At 48.7% G+C, this 14,645-nt stretch overlaps 1 protein-coding gene across 1 annotated transcript in view; it reads left to right on the top strand.

The window, feature by feature from the left end:
• Positions 1–14,645, top strand: part of CEP295 (centrosomal protein 295) — a 147,303-nt gene that overhangs the window by 55,666 nt on the left and 76,992 nt on the right. The window contains exon 9 of the mRNA XM_082245878.1: positions 5,963–6,133. Within this exon, the coding sequence (XP_082102004.1) occupies positions 5,963–6,133 (171 nt within the window). The remainder of the gene's footprint in view (positions 1–5,962; positions 6,134–14,645) is intronic.

Below are 14,645 nucleotides of genomic sequence, written 5' to 3'. Positions count from 1 at the left end.
TGTGTACTAGGCTTAACCACTTAAGCCCCAGCCCTATTTCGGACACTTTTTGTTTACAAGTTTAAATCAGTATTTTTTCCTAGAAAACTACTTAGAACCCCCAAACATTATATATATTTTTTTAGCAAAGACTCTGGAGAATAAAATGTCGGTCATTGTAATATTTTTTTATCACGCGGTATTTGCGCAGCGGTCTTTAAAGCGCCATTTTTTTGGAAAATTTTTGAAAAATCACATTTCACTAATTTTAAAAAATACTAAACAGTAAAGTTAGCCCATTTTTTTTGTATATTGTGAAAGAACATGTCACGCCGAGTAAATAGATACCCAACATGTTACGGTTTAAAATTGCGCCCCCCCGTGGGATCGCGACAAACTACGGTCAATAGAGATCTCAATCTGCGACGCTTTAAATTTATTTAACGGTTACCAGTTTTGAGTTAGAGTGTAGCTCTTTTTTTTTAATTATTGCTCACGCTCTGGCGATCGCGGCGATACCTCACATGTGTGGTTTGAACAGCGATTTCATTTGCGGCTCGACTTCCGTATACGTTTTTTTTTGTGCGCGAGCTAACGGTGACGGGGGCGGCTACATTTTTTTTTTTTTTTTTTTTTCCCATTTATTTTATTTATTTTTTTAACTTTATTAAAGTTTTAAAAAAAAAAAAAAATCTGATCACTTTTATTGCTGTCACAAGCAATGTAAACATCCCTTGTGACACCAATATGTAGTGACAGGTACACTTTATGGAGGGATCGAGGGTCTAAAAGACCCTAGACCCCTCCACTACACTTCCCTGTATGCAAAACGCCGAAAACGGCATTTTTGCATACAGCCGTTTTTCAAATTTGCCGCCTTTTGCAGCACAGTAACCCGGAAGTGACGTCATGGACGCCGCCTCCGGGTTACGTCATCGGAGACCCGATCGATGCCGTTTCCGGCATTCATCGGGACTCCATCCAGCCGGCGGACGTGCCGGCTGGGTGCTCGGGGCTCCCGGTGGAACGGGAGCCCCGGGCAAAGCCACGGAAGGCGGCGGGAGGGGGGGGACGTCCCCTCCCGCCCCCCCGGGTACCGATCGAGCGGCTCCCGAGCCGCATCGGTCGGTACCGACGGAAAGCCAACCGTCGGCTCTAAACCACGGTACCGGGATGGTGCCTCTAGCTAGAGGCATCATCCCGGTACACTACCACAAAGTTTACCGACGTAGACCTACGTTAGTATGCGGTAAGTGGTTAAGCTTCTTAATTATAGGAAGTCAGCTGAATGTGATTATCTCCATGTTTTTTTTTTTTTTTTTTTTTTATATAAAGGATGAGTTCACCTTTTGCAAGTTAAAAAAAAAAAAAAAGTGCATTTATTCATTTTATGGAGCCCGCAGAGTTTTGCACCCGCCATCAGCAGATCGTGAGTGCCGTCTCTGGCTCCTGCAGACCCTCAGCATAGCTGTCTGCTTGGACCTCCTACAAAGAACAGGACGATCAATGTACTAAGAGTGATCACCAATGCCCTCACAGCTCATTGAGAAATACAAGCCATCAGCTGCAATGGATGATGGTACTTGTAGGCATTCGGAGCCCCACACAGTCATGCTGGTATGAAATCGTGACAGCAGGGGAATAATAGAAAGTCAGCATTTTTGTTTTTTTTTTAAGATGAGGGTAATTGGGGGTGTAGTAACACTGACCTGAGTGATTGCACACCACTAGAACTATAGACAGGCATCTACTTTTTTTTTTTTTTATGCCTTATGGTAGTATGGACTGTGGAGTTCATAGCCTCCCTGCCCCACCATTCCTCGTTCTGCAGCCCTCTCACAGATCTAATCGTGTGAATATTTTTTTGTCTGTTTTATGTTTTACTTCTGCCTGCAGTTCCATTTGTCCAGGGACCAGTTACTTTCCTTAACCACTTGCCTACAGTGCACTTTCACCCCCTTCCTGCCCAGACCGATTTTCAGCTTTCAGCGCTCTCACACTTTGACTGAGAATTACTCAGTCATGCAACACTGTACCCATACAAAAATTGTGCCCTTTTTTTCCACACAAATAGAGCTTTCTTTTGATGGTATTTGATCAATACTGGGTTTTTTATTTTTTGTGCTATAAATAAAAAAAGACTGAAAATATCGTGAAAAAACGCATTTTTCTTTGTTTCTGTCATAAAATTTTGCAAATTAGTAATTTTTCTTCACAAATTTTGGCCAAAATTTATACTGCTACTTATCTTTGGTAAAAATAACCCAAGTAAGTGTATATTATTTGTGAAAGTTATAGAGTCCACAAGCTATGGTGCGAATCATTGAAAATTGATCACACTTGATGTACACCTGAGGCCTATCATTTCTTGAGACACTAAAAAGTCAGGAAAGTACAAATACCCCCCAAATGACCCCTTTTTGGAAAGTAGACATTCCAATGTATTTAATAAGGGGCATGGTGAGTTTTTTGAAGTTGTAATTTTTTCCCACAATGCTTTGCAAAATGAAGATTTTTTTTTTTTTTTTTTTTTTTACAAATTGCCGTATTAACAGGTTATTTCTCTCACACATATATATACTTGTATACTTGCAACTACACCCCAAAACACATTCTACTACTCGTCCTGAGTATGGCGATACCACATGTGTGAGACTTTTTCACAGCCTGGCCACATACAGAGGCCTAACATCCAAGTAGCACCGTCCGGCATTCTAGGAGCATAAATTACACATATAATTTCCTGACAACCTATCGCACTTTTGAAGGCCCTGGAGCACCAGGACAATGGAAACCCCCACAAAATGACCCCATTTTGGAAAGCAAACAGTCCAACGTATAATTTTTGAGGCCTAATGAGTCTTTTGAATATGTCATTTTTTTCCACAAGTTTTTGGAAAATGTGGAAAGAAAATGAAAACACATTTTTTTTTTACACAAAGCTGTCCATTTATGCAATATTTCTAACACATAGCATGTACATAGCAAAAATTGCACCCCAAAATAAATTCTGCTATTCCTCCTGAGTATGGCGATACCACATGTGTAACACTTTTTCACAGCCTGGCCACATACATAGGCCTAAAATCCAAGTAGCACTTTACACAAAGTTGTCCATTTATCCACTTTAAGACTGGGCCTATTTTTGACACTTGGTGTTTACAAGCTAAAATCATTTTTTTTGCTAGAAAACTACTTGGAACCCCCAAACATATATTTTTTTTTTTAGCAGAGACCCTAGAGAATAAAATGGAGATCATTGCAATATTTTTTATCACACCATATTTGCGCAGCAGTCTTCCAAATGCGATTTTTTTTTTGAAAAAAAATTCACTTTTTTGAACTAAAAAATAAGAAAACAGTAAATTTAGCACAATTTTTTCCATAATGTGAAAGATAATGTTACACCGAGTAATTAGATACCCAACATGTCATGCTTCAAAATTGCGCATGCTCACAGAATGGCGCCAAACATTGGTACTTAAAAATCCCCATAGGAAACATTTTAAAAATTTCTGCAATTTACTAGCTTAGAGTTACAGAGGAGGTCTAGGGCTCAAATTATTGCTCTCGCTCCAGAGATCGCGGCGATACCTCACATGTATGGTTTGTACACCGTTTACATATGTGGGCGGGACTTGCGTATGCGTTTGCTTCTGCGCGCGAGCCAACGGGGACAGGGCGCTTTAATTTTTTTTTTTTTTTCCTATTTATTTTATTCATTATTTTTTTTATTTTTACACAGTTTAAAAAAATGTTTTGATCATTTTTATTCCTATTACAAGGAATGTAAACATCCCTTGTAATAGAAATAGGCATGACAGGTCCTCTTTATTGTGAGATCTGGGGTCAAAAAGACCTCATACCTCACAACTACACTAAAAAAGAAAAGAAAAAAAAAAATTGTTGAAAGAGGAAAAAAAAAAAAAGAAAAAAAAAAAAACGGCCCTTTAAACCGGTTGCTAGGCAACGTCTTTTGACGTAGCTCCGGTCCTCCAAGACCATAGAGTTGAGTGAGGGCCATCTTGCCCTCACTCGACTTCCTGTCTCTGAGGATCCGGGACCGGATAGTTTTCCCCGCTGCCGGTGGGTGCGGTAAGCTGGGAAAACGTCTGGGACGCGGCAGGAGGGGGGGGGGCACCTCTTCCCCTGCACCGTAAGGGTAATTCCGCGGCGAATCCGCCACTGGGACCACCCTTATCTGAAAGCCGACCGCTCGCCGTTTCAAAAAATACCAGGGTTATGGGGGCTATCTTCTGCCATAACCCCAGTATTTAGCTTTTAATGGCCGACGCATACAGTCGTTAGGCGGTCAGTAAGTGATTGCATGTATATGGCAAACAGGTGACGATGACTGATGGGGTGACAGGTGACGATGACTGATGGGGTGACAGGTGACGATGACTGATGGGGTGACAGGTGACGATGACTGATGGGGTGACAGGTGACGATGACTGATGGGGTGACAGGTGACGATGACTGATGGGGTGACAGGTGACGATGACTGATGGGGTGACAGGTGACGATGACTGATGGGGTGACAGGTGACGATGACTGATGAGGTGACAGGTGACGCTGATTGATGAGGTGACAGATGACAATCACTGACGGGGTGACAGGTGACGATGATTGATGGGGTGACAGGTGACGATGACTGATGGGGTGACAGGTGACGATGACTGATGGGGTGACAGGTGACGATGACTGATGGGGTGACAGATGACGGTGACTGATGGGGTGACAGGTGACGGTGATTGATGGGGTGACAGGTGACGGGCGATGGTCACTGATGGGTGACAGGTGACGGGCGATGGTGCATGGCGTTACTGATGGCAGTCTCTGGTGACCAGTGAACTTTAGGCTATGTTCACATGTGAGCGTAGCGATCATGGGCAGAATCATGAGGTAACATCACGCAAACAACGCATGACGCCCCAAAGAAACTCTTGTACCTTTTTTGGGCGTCATGCGATGTTTGCGCGATGTTACCGTGATTCGGCAGGCAGAAATGGCGGCAACATCGCACAGCGTTTGGGGTGCTATTGCAAAAAACGGGCAACGCACAGGCGTCCCGCAATTTGCAATGATTTCCGGATCGCGGGCAGAATCGCGGTGATTCTGCCCGCGATCGCTGCGCTCACATGTGAACGTTATGGGTGTCAATTTCTGGGCACTGATGAGGTGACTGTTGGGTGACAGGTGACATTGGGGGGGGGGGGGCTGAGGACTGTGTGGGGACATTTATTGGTGTGATTTTACTTTTTACATGTGTACAGAGCAGTAACTCACTATTTCTAGCTCTGCTCTCCTCATACTGGAAACTGTATGAGGAGAGAAGAGCTAGTAACAGTCAGTTACTGCTCTTTGTTTACAGTTTGTGATCGGCTGTGAATGGATTCACAGCCGATCACATAGTAAACAGTCACTGTCAGTGACTGTTTACTACTGCCGGTGACAGCTGTGTTCCTACGGAACACAGTGCCACCGACATGACCGCGCTGCGCGCTCCCGATCGCGCATGCGCGGTCATCTCCCGGGCGCCTCCATTGTGATCGGATGTGTCATTGGAACACAGCCGATCACGTGGGAAACAGCCATGCCTAATGGCTGTTCCCCCCCCTGCCGGTGACCGGCTGTGTCCCGGGGACACGCCGACACCGGCAGTGCACGGCGGCGCGCCTGCCCTGCATTTCCTGGGTCACGTCATATGACGTCCGCCCAGGATAATAGCCGCACCGTCCCGCCGTCATATGACGGCGGGCGGGCGGTAAGTGGTTAAACTAAAAGGCCCATAGCCATCAACTGTGCAGTAGTTACAGTACTGGTCTGTGCAGATTTCTCCCATGAGATCAGTAACTGGTTTTTAGGCACATCACTTTAAATGCATCAGGTAACAACAAATGTTGAGCTATCCATGTTCATAAATATTTTGTGTTCTCAAACTTTTTTTTTTTTTTTTTTTTTTTTTTTTATATTTTGTAAGAAATGAAGGGTGATATGGTCCTGCATCTCAAACCCCAACCTCTCCCAGACCCCACTGTTGCAAGCATTGATGAAGACCTTGATTTGTCCCTGGAGCCAGAAGCTACACCTGAAATGGAGCCTGTTTTAAGGGGAATGAGGCAGGTGCTGCCACCATCAGAGGAACACCAAGGTCTGTAAGACAAGTTTTCCAAAGCATTTTGTTAGTAGGGTTTATACATTCCATGTGGTCGCTTTAATTTCTTAAAGTAAACCTATTGCTGTTAAAGTTTAACCACTTGCATACAGTGCACTTTCACCCCCTTCCTGCCCAGGCCAGTTTTTAGCTTTCAGCGCTCTCTCACTTTCAATGACAAATGCGCGGTTATGCTACACTGTACCCATATGACATTTTTATAATTTTTTTTCACACAAAGCTTTCTTTTGGTGTTATTTAATCACCTCTGGGTTTTTTATTTCTTACAAAAAAAAGAAAAAATGTTTTTCTTTTCTGTGAGTAAATTTTGAAAATAAATACATTTTTCTCCTTCACTGTGCACTGATGGGCTGCACTGATGGGAAGGTACTAACATGCCGCACTGATGAGCACTGCTGGGGACAGAGAGGGGGCACTGCTGGGGACAGAGAGGGGGCACTGCTGGGGACAGATGGGGGGCACTGATGGGCGGCACTGCTGGGGGGCAGTTATGGCATTTTATTTCCCCCTTTTGTAATTGGGGCACTGGTCATCAGTGCCCTGATTACATTTCTGTGTCCCCTATGAGGAGGAGCCGCTGATCGGCTCTCCTCGCCTCACACACTGACCGTGTGAGCCGATGAGAGCCGAATAACGGCACTTCTTCATTTACATGTGACCGGCTGTGATTGGACACAGCCGATCACTTGGGTAAAGAGTCATGTCATTGACTTTTTACCGAGATCGGGATCGCGCCGTGTCCTAGCAACAAGGCGCAGTCATGATCGCCGCTCCGCTCACCCCCGGGAGCGCGCGAGAGAGGCTGTTCTGGTGCGCCGCCATATGATGGCGTCCCAGGATAATGGCTACACCGCTCCGCCGTCATTTGACGGTGAGCGGGTAGTAAGTGGTTAAGTTCACCTTTTCACCCTACACTCTCCTCACCACCACTGGTCCCTGCTGCACTTGCCTCTGTCGGTGATGAGCTGTCACTGCCCACGCAGCCAGTGTAGTGGTCTTGGGATTTGAAATCCCAGGTCTTCTTTCCTTAGGGCTTCTGGGATAGTTTAGAGCAATTCTGATTGATCAAAGCGGTCACATGCCAGAACCGCTCTGCTCTCACCTGTAAACCCTACAGAAAGAAGGGGAAGAAAAGCTTTTGGATTATATAGGGGGCAAGCTAGGTGAATGATGCCACCCCCCCCCCCCATGTCCATATATTTAATCAGCCATGACACTACAAACTGTAGCCACAACATGAGCCCTTCATTACCAGGTAAGGCAAGCAATTGACACAGGGAATATAACTACACAAATTCCTAGTTAAAACAACAAATCATTTAAAAGTGTTCAATGCCTTTTAAAAACCGCAGCAATCACTCCTGGTAAGGTCTGTATTTGGGGGTAATGGCTGTTGCAAAGGGCCACATTCACAATTCACAGAAGTGATATGGGAAGTAAAAACCATGTTTCTCTTACGTCCTCCGACAGTCGCCGCCTCTTCATATTCGTCACATATGGGTATTAGACTTTGCTCCGAAGGAGTAGCTAGGCAACAGAATATGTTAACAATAAAGCTTTTAACATATCCCACCCTCAAGGGGTGGTCCCCTCAGTCAATACCCTCCTACTTCCTGCAACCATATCTCAGTTTTAATGTCTAGCTTGTCAGGAGTGGCTGGCTCTCTCTGTGCTGGGACTTTCTGTCCCAGACTCTTTCTTCTTTTTAATATTTTGTTTGAGTTTTTCTCTCTACCTTTTATTTAGCTGTTATTTTGTCAGCGTTAGTTAGTTCTTCGGATGAAGAGGATCGTGCGGACTGGGTCTCGGGCTGATCCCCCTGGTCGCAGGTCGTGGGTCAGTGGCTTCCCAGTCTGCCATCGAGCGTTCAGCCAGGTAACGCTCCTGGCACAGTGAACGACCCATCCCTGTTCGGTGCAGGGATGATTGGTGAGGTGGCTACCTCACTGGACGCTGTGCGGTTTCTTAACCCCCATTTTGTGCGTCTTGAATTGCGACTCTCCCTGCCTCATGTGCAGCGGCTTGTTCGCCTGTGCGGGTCCCCCACGCCATGTGAGGTAAGTGTATTTATGTGGGGACCTGTCTGTCTGGGGGGGTGTCAGTCTGGGACTGTGTAACCTGCCTCTATTCACACTGCTTGTCTCCCTATCTCTCGGCTGCATGCTGTGGGCTGCAAGGGGGGGGGGGGGGAGCTGTATGACACTGTGTGTGTCAGACTGGTCAGTGTGAGAAGCTGTGTGCTGTGGGGCATGTTTTTTTGGCATGTTTGGGCATATACAGCGATCGCTGCGGCGATCTGACATGTATTCTGATATTGGAATGTAATGTGTGTTTTAATGCACTGTGGAGCGGCGGTTTCGGCGCCAAACGACGCCATTTTGCCTACACCCGCTCCGGCCGCATGTTTTACATGCATGGCGGCCATTTTCTTGTAGCCTCCATAGGCTTACATAGAGCGCCCTGGCAGCATCACTTCCTCTTTCCAGGAACACCGATCGAGGCAGCAACAGCGGCGAGGGTCTCCTCAGGTTTTATCCTTCTGTTCTTGCTATCCATTGCCTGTGTTCAGTTTGCATATTCCCTGTGGGGGTCTCATTGTGCTTGAGTGTGGTGCGGTGGGCTGCGCTTGCCGCGCTTGCTTAAAAGGGGCAGTTAACCCTTGGTTGTCTGGCATTACAGGGGCAATGGATTCTCAGGAGGGCAAATTTCCTACAGTATTGGTGGAAAGCCAGGGGACCGCAGTTTCCCCCCCAGGGGGGGATTTAGCCACTATTGTGGCTGGCCTTGCTGCTCAGGTGCAAATGCTGGTGGCTGCTCAATCTACTAAAAGGCCCAGAGTTGCTCTTTCCTCTGATTCTGAGGGTGAAGGTGATGGGGCTGTTATGGCAGGGGCCTCCTTATCGGGGTCCCGCTCCTCTCTTGATCTAGTGGGGTCTGAGGTGGAGGCTGAAGTTGAGGGGGTTGATAATTCTCCCCCTGGCTCGCCTGAAGAGCTTGCAATCATGGATGAGTTGATTGCTTCCATTAAGCAAACGCTGCGTTTGCAGGACGAAGTGTGTCCCCCCGCTGCCTTGGCGGCTTATGGGACGCAGAGGAAACGCAGGACGCCGCAGGTTTTTCCCTGCAATGATGATTTTCAGCGCGCTGTTAAGGATCAATGGCGCAATCTGCGCAAACCTTTTGCGGTACCAAGTAGATTCAAGCTGCGTTATCCTTTTTCGCCTTCCACTGATGAAAGGTGGTGTGTGCCTCCACCAGTGGATCATGCAATTGCGGTTTTGAACAAAGCCACTGCGATTCCTGCAGAGGATTCCCCTGTTTTCCGTGATGCCACGGATAGGAGACTGGAGTCTCTTGCCCGTCATACTTATTCTGTTACGGGTTCTATGCTTAAGGCTCTGTTTGCTTCTCTCATGGCGGCCCAGGCGATCGCAAGTTGGACGCAGATGCTTAGGCGCGTCCTAGTGGCAGACTCGGCCTCGCCGGCGACCCTGGATATGGTGGATCAAATCCACCAGGGTGTCATGTATCTGTGTGATGCGGACCTGGACCTGATTCCGTTGGCTGCACGTGTGCACAGCGTGGCGGTGTTGTCTCGCCGCCTGGTTTGGTTAAAATGTTGGTCGGTGGACCAATCTTCATGTAAGACCTTAGCCAATCTGCCTTATGATGGGTCTCGCCTTTTTGGGGAGTCCTTGGATGTGTTGATTAAGGGGATCACCGGGGGTAAGAGCACTCTCTTGCCCCATTTCCCCAAGGCTAAGGGGGCTTCGGGGAAGAAGCATGCTAATTTTCGGCCCCCTCAGGGGTCCTTTCGTGCCTTTCGGCCGCACTACAAGGGCAAACCGTTCAAAGGTCAAGGCTCTCAGAAGAAGCCCTGGTCTGGTAAACAGAAGTCCGGCCAATCCGGACCTGCAGCCCATAACAGTTCGGCCTGAAGGGGCGCCCTCACCCAGTTTTGGGGTGGGGGGACGCTTGCTCGGTTTTCTTCAGCCCTGGTTGGCCCGTGTGCGGGACCGATGGGTTCAGGAAATCGTTCGATCTGGTTACAAGATCGAGTTTCTCTCTCGGCCGGAGAGCAGATTTTTTCCCTCAAATCTTCAACTGTCTCCAGAGCGCTTGCGGGACCTGCACCTGGCGGTGCGGGACCTGAGGGCTCAGGGAGTGGTGGTTCCGGTGCCTCATCGGGACAGGTTTCGGGGGTTTTATTCCAATCTGTTCACCGTGCCCAGAAAGGAGGGCAAGGTTCGTCCGATTCTGGACTTGAAGGCTCTGAACCGCTCTGTGCGGGTTCGCAAGTTCCGCATGGAATCCCTGCGGTCGGTGGTGGCTGCCCTGGTTCCGGGGGAATTCATGGCCTCCATCGATTTGAAGGATGCGTACCTTCACATCCCCATATTCGAGGGTCATCAGAGGTACCTTCGATTTGCCATTGCGGAGGATCACTACCAGTTCGTGGCGTTGCCCTTTGGTCTCGCCTCGGCTCCGCGGGTCTTCACCAAGGTGCTTGCACCGGTTCTGGCATTATTGAGGGCCCAGGGCGTTTCTGTCCTGGGGTATCTGGACGACATTCTGGTTCGGTCTGCGACCAGCCAGGGTCTGGAGGAGGACCTGTCTGTCACGATGCAAACTCTGCAGGAGTTTGGTTGGACGATAAATTTTCCAAAGTCGACACTGAGTCCGTCGGTTCGTCTCCCCTATCTGGGAATGATACTGGACTCGGTGCAGGCGAAGGTCTTCCTGCCGGAAGACAAACTCAGGACTCTCCGGGAGGAAGTCAGGTCCCTCAGGGACGTTCCGAACTCGTCTCTGCGGACGTGTATGAGATGTCTGGGATTGATGGTCTCGGCCTTCGAGGCGATTCCTTTCGCCCAGTTTCACACGCGGGGTCTCCAAGCGGAGATCCTGTCCAGGTGGGACGGGCGACCTCAATCTCTGGATCTTCAAATCTCGTTGAGTCTTCGCACCAGGGAAAACCTTCAGTGGTGGCTCCAGTCCCCGTTGGTGTCCGGGGGCAAGTCGTTTCGTCCGATCTCGTGGACGGTAATCACCACGGATGCCAGCCTGTCGGGCTGGGGTGGAGTTCTGGGCGTTCTGTCCGCTCAGGGGACTTGGTCGGAGGGGGAGTCTTCCCTTCCGATCAACATTCTGGAATTGCGTGCGATAAGTCTCTGTCTTCATCGCTGGACGGACCGGCTGCAGGGTTGCCCGGTTCGGGTGCAGACGGACAATGCCACGGCGGTGGCCTACATCAACCACCAAGGGGGCACCAGGAGTGCCCGAGCGGCTCGAGAAGTGGCCGACATTCTGTCTTGGGCCGAGACTTATGTCCCGGCGATAACGGCGGTTCACATTCCGGGAGTGGAGAACTGGCAGGCGGACTATCTGAGTCGCCAAACCCTGGATCAGGGGGAATGGTCTCTCCACCCGGCTGTCTTCCAGATGTTGTGCGCGAAGTGGGGTCTTCCAGATGTGGACCTGTTCGCGTCTCGTCTCAACAACAAGGTGAAGAGGTTCGTGGCAAGGACGCGCGACCCTCGGGCAGACGCGTCGGACGCGTTAGTGGCCCCGTGGCATCAGTACAGGCTGATGTACGCGTTTCCACCGATTCAGTTGCTGTCCAGGTTCCTTCGCAGGTTACACTCGGAACGCAACACGGTGATTCTTGTGGCACCGGACTGGCCTCGCCGGTCCTGGTACGCAGACCTCGTGAATCTGGCAGTCGACGCCCCGTGGCGTCTGCCTCTTCGAGACGATCTACTGTCTCAAGGACCGATATACCATCCTGCTTTACAGTCGCTGGCTTTGACGGCCTGGCTGTTGAGACCGAGGTCCTGAAGGAGAGGGGTCTCTCGCCGGAGGTCGTTCATACTTTAATCAACGCGAGGAAGTCTTCCTCGGGGAAGGTTTATTACCGTACTAGGAAGGCCTATTTTGCCTGGTGTGAGTCCAGGGGGTTTTCACCCCGCACGTACTCGGTGTCCCGTGTGCTGTCTTTCCTTCAATCGGGTGTTGATCAGCGTTTGGCGCTGGCTACGATAAAGGGTCAGGTGTCTGCTCTGGCCGTTCTGTTTCAACGTCCCGTGGCTTCCAACCCATTGGTTGGCACCTTTGTTCAGGGTGTGCGGCATCTGGTTCCCCCGAGGCGGGATCCTCTGCCCCCTTGGGACTTGAATCTCGTTCTATCTGTGTTACAACGTGCTCCTTTTGAACAGATCAGGGAGATCTCGTTGTCTATGTTGTCCAAAAAGGTCGCCTTTTTGGTGGCGATCTCTTCGGCTCGCAGAGTGTCGGAGCTGGCGGCTTTGTCCTGCAAGTCTCCGTACCTGGTTATTCATTTGGATAAGGTGGTCTTGCGACCTAATCCTTCTTTTCTTCCGAAACGAGTTTCGGAATTCCATCTTAATGAGGATATTGTCTTGCCTTCGTTGTGCACGAAGCCTAAACATCCAAAGAAGGTGAGATTGCACTCTCTGGATGTTGTTCGGGCGATAAGGGTTTACCTTCAATCGACTGAGTCTTTTCGAAAGACGGACTCCTTGTTTGTTCTTCCAGAGGGTCCTCGGAAGGGCATGGCGGCTTCGGCCTCTACCATCGCCAAATGGATCAGGCAGACCATTGAACAGGCCTATGCTTTGCAGGGGAAGGTTCCCCCTGTGCCTGTGAAGGCGCACTCTACTAGATCTCTGAGTACGTCTTGGGCCTGTCGTCATGGGGCTTCTGTAGCCCAGGTGTGTAAGGCGGCGACTTGGTCGACCGTGCACACTTTCACAAAATTCTACAAAGTAGATGTTCAGGCATCGGCGGATGCTTCCTTTGGCCGCAAGGTTCTTAGTGCGGCTGTTCCCTAGGGTCCCTTGTTGGGGACTCCTGGCTGTTGGGATAAGTTTTGTATCCCCTGGTTTTTTGTCTTTTCCTGGGTTGTTGCTCCTGTTGAGCACTTGTTTTTTGCTGTTGCCCAGCTGGTTTCCTTCCTTTGGTAAGGTTCCTTCTTTGATGCGGAGACTGCGTTGCCTTTCGGCGCGGATGCGTTTCCCACCCCTCATGTTTGCACTGCTTTGGGACGTCCCCATATGTGACGAATATGAAGAGGCGGCGACTGTCGGAGGACGTAAGAGAAAACGGAATTTTTGTAAAATCTTACCTGTAAAATTCCTTTCTCTGAGTCCTCCGACAGTCGCCGCCCCCGCCCCTCTTTGGGGTTTGATTGTATACTCTACTGCTATTCCACAAAAACTGAGATATGGTTGCAGGAAGTAGGAGGGTATTGACTGAGGGGACCACCCCTTGAGGGTGGGATATGTTAAAAGCTTTATTGTTAACATATTCTGTTGCCTAGCTACTCCTTCGGAGCAAAGTCTAATACCCATATGTGACGAATATGAAGAGGCGGCGACTGTCGGAGGACTCAGAGAAAGGAATTTTACAGGTAAGATTTTACAAAAATTCCGTTTTATGCTTCCCAATACATTTTTTTCATTTTTTTTTTTTTTTTTTAATTTGAGATATTCCTGTTTTTCTAGCCAGATTAGTCTTGTTTACATGCAGTTAGTCATGTTTTAGCTATGTGTACAGTTTCTGATTGGATACTGCAGAGAATTCTGTTTTCTATATACACATGCTCCATTTTAATGGCACTATTGAAAAATCTTTGTTTTACCTGCAGTTACTGTATAGGCATTTAGAAATTTCCTCTAAATGCATCTAGACCCAGGTTTGACACTGCAAGTGTGACTGAGACCTAAGAGTACAGTAAAAACGAGTTCCAAGAGAATCATGTTCACTGCTATTGCAAACTTCACCTTAAAGCAAAACAACATAAAGCAACTAACGGCTTCAGACCTCTTTTTGACTTCTCTTAAAGCGGAGTTCCACCCTGGGAAAGCTTTTTTTAATAAAAATACCCCCGGGACAGTCGGGGCTAGTGCATTCCACAATGGCTAGCCTCTGATCTGTCCCGGGTTGCACTTACCTGCAAGACGAAATACCTTGAAAATGTATTCTCCAGCGCTGCCATCTCAGGTGTGGGCAGCTTGAAGCCAGCGCGATCCTCTTCTGTGTCCTCTTCCGTCTTCTTCGGTCCCACGATGCACTGCGCCGGCCCCGCCGTCACTTCCGGGGCTGCAGCGTCATCCCTGCACAGCTTCTGGGCATGCCCAGAAGCTGTTTAGCAAGGTATGACGGCGCCTGCACCGGAAATGACATCGGGGCCGGTGCAGGCGCATTGATTCCTGGGAGCGATGACGTTCAGCTCCCAGGAATCATTGCAAGCCAGGAAGTGACGAATCGCTGTGAGCGCCGAGGGGAGGAAGAGGAAGTAAGGTAAGTATATTTTCTTCTAAATATGGTAAGTAAAAAAAAAAATTGCGATTATCCATTTGTTTTTCAGGTGACCCGGAGCAAGAAGATGGAGGTAAGTATAATTTTAGGGTGGAACTCTGCTTTAACTGCATACTTGATCTGGGTGAGTGCGATTTGCATTGAAGCC

Source organism: Pelophylax lessonae (assembly GCF_965119305.1).
Source record: "Pelophylax lessonae genome assembly, chromosome: 2".
Taxonomy (NCBI): Eukaryota; Metazoa; Chordata; class Amphibia; order Anura; family Ranidae; genus Pelophylax; species Pelophylax lessonae.
Note: the sequence above shows the minus strand (reverse complement) of the source record. Positions and strands in the feature narration are given on the sequence as shown.